At 44.2% G+C, this 11,828-nt stretch overlaps 1 protein-coding gene and 1 non-coding gene across 2 annotated transcripts; both read left to right on the top strand.

Moving 5' to 3' along the window:
* Positions 1-6,429: 6,429 nt before the first annotated feature.
* RPS20 (ribosomal protein S20) lies at positions 6,430-9,371 on the top strand. Its single transcript, XM_002198001.7, has 4 exons — positions 6,430-6,573; positions 7,815-7,914; positions 8,654-8,727; positions 9,148-9,371. Exons 1-4 carry the CDS (start codon positions 6,571-6,573, stop codon positions 9,328-9,330), a joined length of 360 nt encoding a protein of 119 aa, XP_002198037.1. The 5' UTR covers positions 6,430-6,570; the 3' UTR covers positions 9,331-9,371.
* LOC115494161 (small nucleolar RNA U54) lies at positions 8,517-8,580 on the top strand. The gene has a single exon (XR_003959162.1). It is a non-coding gene; the product is annotated as a small nucleolar RNA U54 (small nucleolar RNA).
* Positions 9,372-11,828: the final 2,457 nt, after the last annotated feature.

The raw sequence follows: 11,828 nt of genomic DNA, 5'->3' as shown, positions 1-11,828 counted from the left end.
ACAGCGTGATGATTTCCTCAGTGGCTACTAACTCCCGTTTCTAAAGCACATCTTTAACACCACAGTATCTCCTTTAGTTCCAGGTCCTAAGTTCTATGTTACTGTTCCTGTTTCTGTCAGGTTTTGAGTAATTTAGCTTGGCTAGTTCACAGAGGGTCAGGTCACAACAGGAGAAGCATTGCTGAATTGGCTTTAATCTTTCTTTCCAGATGCCAGGGTTAGGAAGGGCACCTCAAGTCCCAGAGAAGGCTGACACCTGGATGTAATCTAGATAAAATTGCAAGTTGCAACTAATATCCGACTCTAATAGTCCTGTAACATCAAGGTGGAAATCACCCATTGCTTTAAGTCTCTTCATCATCTGTGCATTTGCTAAATTTTGTGCTTGCAAACATTCACCATCTGAAAACTCATTGTATCAAGAATATCACAAAAGGACACTAGTCCTAAAGAGATGAGGAAAAACTTTTCACGGACAAAAAAATGCAAACATGAGGGAGAGATGCATTCTGTATCAAGAGAAATTTTTCTTCTAGTCATTAGGCAGTGTGAGGCCAGAACCATTACTTAAATTATCCCTGTTCCATGACAGAGAAGCAGCACAAGCACCGTGAAATGATTCCCTACTACTCTGTCTCGCTGAAGAATTACATTAGATTAAACTGGCCTTTGGATGGAAAAAAACATGACCAGTGACTTCATAACTGGGCTCTAAAACACATGGGCAAACATGTATATGTGCTACATGTACTGGTGAATAGAATTGCTGTAAAATTAAACACCATTTTTCCCTCCAGGACAGACATCCAACCATGCTAATACCCTGCGGCTGGCAGCTTCCCGCAAACTCTTTGCAGGAGGCAGACCTGAGGAGGAAAGACAACTCCAAAGTCTTTCATAGCACAGTCTTGTGAGACTGTGTGTATGCACCAGTGTGTGCCACTTGTTCCTAAACACTGTCAGTACAAAGCATCCATAGAGAAGCCAGCGAGGTAAGAGCAGCAAAACAACCTGTGTCCTGGAAGCCATTTCTAATTCTGATGTTAAAACAGCTTTTTCTGTTCAATGAGTCACATGGGTATTATTTGAGTAGGTGCAAGTTTTCAATGTGTTCTATGAACTACTGCAGTCTTCTTGAACTATTTTCACAGAGTGAAACAGATCACAACAAACAGTGCCAAGTAGTGCTGCCTCAAGTGGCCAAATCCGGATGGGAGAGATTTGCGTAGCTCATTATTTTTTGTACTTGATTAACTTTTCCCCACATGAAGTCATCTGAGGTGATGTCCAAACAAAAACTGGATGCAAAAAACCCCACAGTTCTGTTTGTATGCCCACTAGTTCTGCTTTCACTGGGCTGATGCTGGGGGGTTTGTACAGGAATTGCATGCCCCCACTCTTAGAAACCTGCCCTGGATAACAACAGGTGACAGAGTAGAAATGTGAGTATAAACAGTGTGTGTGAATAGAATACCCAAACTGGCATGTTCTGAGAGCATGTTGCCCGCAACCTGGTAACGCAAAGAGGAAATTAACAATAACAAAGCTTGCTTAAAACAGTGACCACCCAGATTAAATGGTAACCAGGGAATTAGATTAACAAGAGCCTTTGGGAGGAGCAAGCTTGAAAAGCAGCAGACATGGTAAGTAGCTGCCATCCCACTCCTGGTACAGACTAGGGTGGACTGGCAGGATCCACTCCCTCTGGTATGTAGAATGGCTGCACAGGCTTCCAAAAGTGGGACTGTGTATTGTAATGCACATTTGTTGCAAGAGAGTGGAAATGCATATAAGAAATGTGTGACTATGTAAGTGGGATCAGTTGTAGAAGGGTATGAATCTTGTAGGTGCTTACCAGCAGTTTGTAAGCCTCTAGTATTGAGATTTCTGTTGTAGTGCTGATACTGATCCACAATTCAGTTCATTGATTACCAGCAAATTAAATATTGCTAATCAATAAACCACCTTGGTTGCTATCAAGGCTGTGCGAGTCATTTTCTGCCAAAGGTATTTTTTTCATTATTGCGAATTTGACAGAAGCATCACATCTGCAGAGCAAGGAATGGAGAGAAAACAAAACAAGACATTCTTCCAGGAAAGCAGAGAACATGTAATTCATCAGTTTGAAAAAAAATTCAAGATTGAACTAGAACAGGATGAATTCAAATATCCTCCTGAAAGCTTCCCAGGGGGATAATGCTATTTCAGCCCCAAGTGTTTGAAGGTATATTGTAATGATGTATCGAATCACATATTTGATGTCACTAGAAATGCTGCAGCATATCAGCAGCTTTGTATTTTTTGTCATAGTGACCCAGTTCAGAAAAACAAGGCAAAACAGGCTGACCAGGGAGAAGTTTTGCTCTAACCACATTACTATTAGAAGCCAGATGTATTACCTGCCAGGCAAATACCACATATTTAGAAAGAAAGAGCTTGTGCTGATGACAATGAAGTTCAAGTTATGCACTTGAAAACGTCTCCCAACAATCAATATTTGTGGCAATGTTTGTCAATAATAAGGGACTCCATCAAGGCACAGTTGCTTTTTCTGAATCACAGACCTAGTTCATGTTTTCCATGCTTACATGAGGACTTTTTAAGATAAAGAGAGCCTATTATTTTGATGGGTGGTTGCATTTTTATATGTTCAGCTTTATGCTAGAACTGACATGAAAATTTAGAAAATGGAAAATGGACAGGCTAGGTGCAATATGAGAACTCCAGCTGTGCATTCTGTCTGCCTGCTACCTGCAGGGAGCAGTATCAGTTAGCAGCCACTCATCTACACAAATCAGTCTTTTAAAGGGGGGGTGTTCTTTAGTTTTTTCTGAAGTTCCAGTAGCTCAGGCACTTGTAGAAAAAACTAATTGCTGAGCAAAGAACTTGGACGAGAGTTCTGCAACATGATACAACTGAGAAACATAACACAAGAAGATCAGCAGATACCTGCAATTAAGACCAAGCAGATAGTGTAGCCTTTCTTAAAAGAGTTGAAAAAAGATTCATTGGATTTCTCCTGACTGGTTTAGAGACTCAGCCATCTATTGATGACCTTCGTGGAAGCCTGCTTTGTATGATCCTGCTCCACAGGTATTTGAAGACCGGAAGCTCAAACAAAACCCTTAAAAGTGTGTTCAGATCCCAATGACCTTGGAGAAGGAAGTGATTTACAAGTAAATAGCAATATGTTCATCACCACTGAAAGCAAATACTAGAGGTATTAGGCTGGCATAACCAAGACAGCTTCCAGGGAGCTGCACACAAGAATTAACCACAATGAAAAGTGATTTAAAGAAGCTACCGTGAGGCCTGCCAAAACCATCTATAGGCCACCAGTGTGAAATAAGCAGAATAATTCTACTCAAAAAAATGGATGGTGTCCTCAACCCAAGCTGCAAAGCCTGGGGAGTATGTCTGTCATCTGACCCAGCCAAAGGTGCATCAGAAAGTTTCAAAGTTCACCAGAAGACAAGAAAAATCTGCATTTCACTAAGTTACTACATGAACACACTCCCGTCACATAGACAAACTCATCCCAGAATCTACTCCTCTAAAGGAAAAACTAGTCAAAGGAAGAGAGAAAAAAAATCCCCAGTAATCTGTAAACCCCAAAACAAAAGCCAGAAAGTATCATGAAAGCACATGGACTGGTACTCTGCATGATAAATCATTAAATTAGGTATCAAATTGTTTTTGCTACAGACTACTAAGTTATGTCAAAAGCATGTCTTGAATCTTAATAATTTATCTTCTTAATTACTCAACATGAGGGAAACATTCCTGGAAGCTTCATCTAAAAATCACAGGCTGTTGGGTATTAATTTAAGTCACAGAATCACTATCTCTTAACTAAAGTTAGCATTGTCTGGGGAGAAAAACCTACACAAAAAAGCAGTATGTAATCAAAGGAAAACTAGTCAGAATACAAAATATGAATGAGAAGTTAAGAACGACAAAATACAAGATAAACAAAAAGGTGTATTTAGAATGGCTTTTTACTCACATGAACGGCAAGAACGAGCATTTTTTAATATATAGCGTATTTCAGAGAAAACAGAAAGTTTAGATAAATTTCTGTTGGACATTTGTGATGAAAAACAACATATATCAGAAAATTCCAACAATAGCCATGGTAAGCCTTAAACATAGGAACAGAAGTGAGGCAGTTTTTAAATCAGCAGCTCCAGATAGCCTGCATCCAAGAATTTTAAGAGCTGGCAAAAGAGACTTGTGTGCTGTTAATGTGGATTTTCCATAAGCTCTGAGAAATCTGGGGAAGCTCAGGAAAAAAGAAAAAGAAAAATCTCAGAGAAAGCTGAGGTAATGCCAATACTAGGAAAATAAGTAAGAAAGGAAAAAATTCAGGAACTTACGGTCAACCTCACCTTAATCCCAGGGAAAAAAATCCAAACCCAAACCAACTTCTTCATACAGGAGTAAGAAATAAATGAGCAAATTGTACTTAAATGACACAGCTTTATATGTATGGAAAACATAGCTTTTTGGAATTACTTAACTTTTTTTTTCTCGTGCAATTACAGCATTTGGTAGATAGGATCAGTGTTGATAAAACACATTTGCACATTGACTTTTTCAGTAGGATACAGAGAAACTGGCACCTACAGTTCATAACAAGCAAATTAAAACTAAGGCTACAGGTCGGTATCAGTCAGACATATTTCTAATAGAATCCCACAGGAATTAGTTCTTGGCAGCAAGATATTCAGTATTTTATCTGGAAATAAAGTTTACTAAGAACATTCATAAAAGCTCTAAGTAAGCAGTGCAGCAAGGCTGCTGATCGGGAACCATATGGATTACTGGAAAACTGAGTACTTCAGCATGATCAGTGTGAGGTCATGTACTTAAGAGTGATGAATTTAAAACACTTATAGATGGAAAACTTCCTCAGGAAGTAGCTGGAATAACTGGTAACAGAATAAACATGGGTTACTTGCATATGAGTTCAAAAATAGTATATATGTAACTGTTAAATGGCTCCAAAGCAAACCACCAGAACCAAATTATGTTTTCATTGCAGGGTGGAAGAGACAAGAGAAACGTGACTATCATCCAAACACATTTTTCAAGTTCTGATCTCCACTGGCAAGCGACATTGCTGCATTTCAGGATACAGCAAAAGGATGACAATTATTTATCCACATTTTTTGGAGCTACTTTATTATAATACAGCCTCTAGTATTTTCAAAGCAGATATTAGAAAATTAGAGATTTCAAAGAGTACAAATAATCCAAGTGCAAACAAGCCTAAACAATGGAATAGTTGGCATATAAAAGTTAACTGCATCACATGAGGTTTAAGGACCAAATGAAGACATCTAAAGCAACTGGCAGGGGAAAAAATATACAATAAAGCAGTGTGGCAGCTGAAAGTAAGCTCATCTTAAAATACCAAGCAAACTTCCCTGAATAATTGTAGTAATAACTAAGCTTCCAGAGGTGTAGTAGTTATGCTAACATTATACATGTCTATGATTCCTGGACAGAACTCCAAATTAGAATTAATTATTAATTTTAAAAGATAGTAATAGTGACGCTACTATAGGCAATCATTTCAATACATGTTTCTCTGGTTCTCCAGTGATGTAACTTGAAACAGACATATTTTCAGCAAAATGCTTGGTTTGGGACTAACAATTACCATTGTCCAGGCCAAATCAAAGACAACACTCAGTAAAAAATATCCCTCCAATGTCCAACCTGAACAGATAATGGAACGTGCATAAATAAAATTTATTTAAGTTCTTAAATTTAAGCATGAATAAAATGAGCGCTTTTACTTAAAACTTCTGCTCTCGCACCTCCACTTGAGAGATGCACAGAGTCAGCAGGGCTGCTACAGACCTCTGGGGCCACCGAGTCTAACCTGTGACCGAACACCACACGGCCAGCTAGACCATAGCACATCCAGTCGTGCCCTAAACTCCTCTCGGAACAGCCCCACCATCTCCCTGGGCAGCCTATTCCAGTGTCTAATCACGCTTCTGTAAATAAATAAACTCCTACTAATGTCCAGCATAAACCTCCCTTAGCACAGCTTAAGACCATATCTTCTCGTTCTGTAGCGCTCCGTAATGAAAGAAGATAAAAAGACCCAAAGGCTCAGACGAGAACGGGCTCGCTATCCCTGGAAGCGATGAACTGTGGGCCCAATCCCGGCCCTGCCCCAGCAGAAGGCCGAAATCTCCGGGAAAGGCGCGCAGGAGCCCGAGCTGCCCGCGGGACGGGCCCAGCCCGAGCCGAGGGCCCAGCCCGAGCCGAGGGCCCGGCGGCTGCCGCCGCAGCCCCTGCCCCGCTGGCCGTGAGCCGGGGCTCGGGGCCGCCGTCCCGCAGGAAGCAGCGCCGCGGCTTCCGCGCCCGGCGGGCGGGTGAAAGGTCCCGCGGCGCCCGGATGGAGGCGGCGCCGCTCGCTCCGCTATATAAGCGCCCGCCGCCGCCGCGCCCGCCTCTCCCGCGCCGCCGCCGCCTCCTGGCTCACCGCTGTTCGCTGGGCCCCGCGCCGCCCCAGCCCGGGAACAAGTCGGTCAGGAAGGCCCCGCCGCCGCCATGGTGAGCGGGGAGCGCCGGGGACGGGGAGGGAGCGGGGCGGCCGCGCCGGCCGGGCCGTGCAGGCCCTCGGCCCCGGGGCAGCGCTGCGCTTCCCGGCCGTGGGTCCGCGGCGCTCGGGGCAGCTCCCGGAGCTCCCCCCGAGCCGGCGGGCAGGGGGGCGGCCTGTGGGCCCGGCAGTGCCGATCCCTTCGGGGCAGCGCAGGCGGAGCGGAGGCGGCCGCAGCCCGGCAGGAGCGGCGCTGATCCGGCCTCGTGTCTGCCCTCACAGGCGGCCCTGTTGGGGAACGTGGTCAGCTAATGGGGCAGGTAGCGCCTCATCGTCAGTGTGACACCCCGTGTTCCGCACAGTCACGGAATAGGCCAAGGTGGAAGGGACCACAGTGAGTCACCCTAGAGCACATGGCACGGGATTGAGTCCGGATGGCTCTTGAATATCTCCAGTGAGGGATACGCCGCACACAGTCTCTCTGGGCAGTCTGTTCCCGTGCTCAGTCACCCGCACAATAAAGAAGTTCTTTATGTTCAAGTGGAACTTCCGTGCATTACTTTCTGCCCGTTGTCTCCTGTGTTACTGCTTGACACCACCGAGAAGAGCCTGGTTCCATCCTCTGGGCAACCTCCCTCTATTTTCATATTTTATTTTATATTTTTATAGAGGCATATATTTCAACTCTCTTTAGACCTTCTTTTGTCTGTATTTTTACTCGATTTCATCAACTCACTTAACTCACATTAATGCCCCATTATTTGTGTTTAATTGCTTAAGCTCCTCAAATCAGTTTTTTGAGTGGCCGATTAGTCTTTCTGGCCAGGTGCCCTTTTTTGTTCTAGTGGAGTGAGTTATTGGAGGTTTGTTAATCAAGTCTTTGCTACTTCATTTGTGATGAGGTTAAGTTGTAAGATACATGAAGAATGACATACATATTGTTTTTGAGCAAAAGGAATGTTTGTGCCAGCTGTATATGGGCAACCCATGGAAGGGTGTGGAGCTTCCCACCCTGAGATGTAGTTGGACACAAAAAAATTGCTTTTCTTTGGAGTTAGGACTTAGCCCTTTCATTCTCTTCCCATTATTTATACCATGCTGCCATGCCCTTCAGACAGCTGTTCTAGTCAATAGCGTTACATAGTTCCATAGCTAAATTGTTCTTTACACTTCAGAAATCTGTTTCTAAGAGGCAGTGCATAGTGTTAGTTGGTGTTCACTGTAGTGTCTTAAACTTGTAACTTCAACATTTTAGGCGTTTAAAGATACTGGCAAAGCACCTGTGGAACAAGAGGTGGCGATTCATCGCATTAGAATTACTTTGACAAGTCGCAATGTAAAATCACTGGAGAAGGGTGAGTAGTGCTTCTCTGCTTACTTGGGTAGCTTGTCAAGTAATGAATAATAGGTGCCATGTAAGGCATTGCAAAATACAATGTACTGAAACCAGTTGTAATTAAAGATGTTACTGTTTGCCTTTTTGTACGTGCCTCGGCTCGCAAAGCCAACTCAAAGTGCTTCACACACCAGAAAGTAAATTCTGATTTAATTTTTAATGAAAGTTAGTGTTTTGGGGGTTTTCATTACGTGGAAAACTTATGTCATAATGAGTAATGTAAGAGAGTGCAGCTTCTTCCCTTTAGTTCTTATGGAGAATTTTGAAGTAGTTACCATGCTTTGAATGTATAAGAACTGAAAGGCACTGGTATCTCGATATTTTGTCATTTGTGTTATGAAGAGTTTAGTGTAACATTCTTTTAAAAAAAATTTAACCTTATTTAGAAACTAGCTTTGCCAGTGTTTAATCATATAAGAAAAATGTAAAAAAAGTTACTATTTGCAGGATCTTCAGGCTGATAACAGCTTAAATACGGTTTAAGCTTGTAGTAATGCCTATTGCTTATTGTTGCATCGTGGCTTTGCTCATGATGTCACAACACTTCCAGTTTTATGTGGTTGGCTGTGAGGATAATGCTTTAAATGAATGGCAGTGATCACTCATACGCTATTCTGAGCCAACATCTTGTTTAAAATACATGCTTAAAAAAAAATCAAAGTAGTCGCAAACTTGAGCCATTGCATGTCTTTTTTCAGTCTGTGCTGACTTGATCAGAGGTGCTAAGGAAAAAAACCTGAAGGTGAAGGGACCTGTTCGCATGCCCACCAAGGTACTTGACACTGTTTTCCTGTCTTAAAAATTGGTTTTCTTTCTGCAACTGTGTGCTTAAAAACATATTTTTTAAAGAACAAAAGGTGAGGTGAAAAACAGTGCTACTAAACTGAGGGTGACCCAGTGTAAAAAGATAATTTCACAAGTTGCTTTGACAGCTACCTGGGGTAACTGTTTAATGCAAAATATGTTGACTGTGGAAGGGGCTTTTCTGTTCACTTTATTTTAATAATGAACTCATCTTTTAAATGAAAATAAATACATAGGGAAGGAGTGTTTACATCAGCAGACCAAGCTTAGTAGGTAACTTTCTAATGGCATAGATACTATACAGTATTTGTAGGTGATCATCTTTCCATATGATTGTAGATTACTCCTCTCAGTGCATCAACTAAATACACCATGTCTGACTTTGCAGACCCTGCGGATCACTACCAGGAAGACGCCTTGTGGTGAGGGTTCCAAGACCTGGGATCGCTTCCAAATGCGTATCCATAAGCGGCTCATTGACCTGCACAGCCCTTCTGAGATCGTGAAGCAGATCACTTCCATCAGCATCGAACCAGGCGTAGAAGTTGAAGTTACTATTGCCGATGCCTAAATGATACTCATCATTGAATAAAGTTGATTTACAAATTTTCATCATTTGTTTCTTATGTGTGCCAAGAGATAGTTCTGTGCTGGTTTTTTTTGAAGAAGGACAACAGAAACCACAAGCAGAATGCTGTGTGAGAGGACTGTATATTTAAGGAAGAATATGCCAGCTGTAAATAGCAGGAAAATTTAACTTGGGCTCCTGGTTTCATTGGAGGCTGGCAACTATATGGTTGTGCAGCACTTCATGAAAAATATAGTTTTAATCATTTAAGGGTTTGATTTTGGCCGAAATGTTAGTTTATATGCAGACATTATATACAGTACCTGTATTAAAATTTTTAGGTAAAATTACCAAGTTTTCAATTCTTGGTTCTTGCTGTGCAAGACTGATGTAATGCCTAGCTTATTTGGATTTTTTTTTTCCCCATGTGTGTCACAATCAAAGGATCCTGGGGGTGCTAGTTACAAAACTTCATAATTTGTGATGAACACAATGAACTGAACTATTTTATTCTTTCGATATGCATGTAGAGTCATAAAGCTGAACTATGGAACTACCTAGTTGTCTTGTCAGGTTTAGATTTCCATAGATATTAATGCTAAGAGCAAGCTTCATATGTGAAGCAACGAAGCAGCCATTTTTATTGCTGCTTTTAAGTCTCTCGAAGGAACTGTGATTAATCTTAAAACAACAAAACAAAGCCCAGAGTTCTAGAAAACACTTTTGTTTAAATCCATTAAGGATCAGGTTGCTCCAACTGCTTCAAGCATGGGAGAGAACTTGAATTCTAATTAAAATAAGCAGTGGTGGTTCTCTGCAAGAGAACCTCTGCTTCAAGTCGTTTATGTTTGCTGAGACCTAAAATTGACCAAAGCTTGAGCTTTCTTACTCAAGAGATACAAGAGGCTTTCAATTTCTTTAAGGCCTTAGGATTCTCACCCTCCACTTAGGCTTGAGAGCTTGGGTAGAAGGGAGGTGAGTGAGTTAATGAGAACAGATTGTTTCTCAAGGAAGTAGGCTTGATAATTACGTGAAGGGAGGGGGAAATACCCTCCAACACAAAACACCTATGTCTTCCTTAAAGTCTGTTTCTGGTAATATGCCACAAATAAAAGCTGCCTGACAAATAACTTCTAGCTGTAGTTTTAAAATTACTTGTATTATATGGATTGCTCTTTACAGGAGTAAATGGGCAAACAAATAGCATGTGGAGATCCGTTGACATGAGTTACAGACTACTCAGTAGTCTCATTACAAAGTAGCCCTGTGACTGGAGGGATCTAGGCACGGCTGGCTGGGTTTGACACTATTTCTGCCTTAGGTTTTCCCTGTAGGTTAAAGCCGGAACGGTTTTGCTTACACCCGGCTGTACCTCTGACTTGCCGGGTGCCTCTTAAACACACCTAAATGACCTGAAGTCACACAGGTCTTTCAGCTGTGGCACTTCAAGGACCAATTTCCTTTGTCATCTCTTCACTTATCTCCAAGTTACTCATAAACACAGATGCAACTTGATCTTTGTGTATGGGTCCCTCACAGTGCAGAAATACTGCTGCCTGCCTGCTGCGAACAGGCCGGCTCGCACCGGAGTGCTGTACGTTTGTTACCGGCGGAGTCGGTCCTCAGCTTGTGGAAGGCGCTGGATCGCGGAGTTCTCCAGGCTCATCCCGCCTTCCCTGACCTGCACACTCCTGGTTTTCGCGTGACCCGTTTCGCGATTTTATTTATTTCCTGCGTCGTTTTCTACTTCTACACCGCGGCAGCGCCGGGACGGTTGTGTAACACCCACGCTAACTTTATATAACCCGCTCGGATGGAAACATTTAGGTACCCGCGTCTCCCCCGCCCATCTTCCTCCTCCCCCTCTGCCAGGCAGAACACCCCTCCTCCTCTGGCCGCCCGGCTGTCGGTTCAAAGCTGTTCTTTGCCGCCGTGCCTCACTCGGGGCGATCAGCAAACCACGCCGCGCTGCTCCGCCCCGCCCTGCCCCGCTCTGCCCTGCCCCGCTCCATCCCGCCCCGCTCCATCCCGCCCCGCTCCATCCCGCCCCGCTCCATCCCGCTCCGCTCCATCCCGCTCCGCTCCTTCCCGCTGCCCCCATCCCGCCTTCCCTCCCGCGCGCTGTGCGGCGGCGCCCCCTGCCGGGCGGAGGCAGCTCTGCCCGCGCCTTCATCCCCCCCACTCCCCGCTCCCCCGCGCTCGGCCAATCAGCGCCCGCCTTCCCCCGCGCTCGGCCAATCAGCGCCCGCCTCTCCTCCCAAAACGCCCCCCCAGGCCTGCGCGGGCCGGGCTCGCGGCTTCCCGCGCGCGCCAAGGTAGCGGCGCTGCCGGGAGCGGGAATGGGAATGGGAATGGGAGCGGGGCCGGGAATGGGAGCGGGGCCGGGAATGGGAGCGGGGCCGGGAATGGGAGCGGGGCCGGCACCCGGCCCGGGGCGGGCTGCAGGTGGATGAGAGCAGTGCCCAGCTGAGGCTGGTAGCGCGCTTTCCCTTGTGTGTTAC

The sequence above is a fragment of the Taeniopygia guttata genome, chromosome 2 (genome assembly GCF_048771995.1).
Source record: "Taeniopygia guttata chromosome 2, bTaeGut7.mat, whole genome shotgun sequence".
In the NCBI taxonomy this organism is placed as follows: domain Eukaryota; kingdom Metazoa; phylum Chordata; class Aves; order Passeriformes; family Estrildidae; genus Taeniopygia; species Taeniopygia guttata.
The sequence above is the reverse complement of the archived record's forward strand: the minus strand, read 5'-3'. Positions and strand labels throughout refer to the sequence as shown.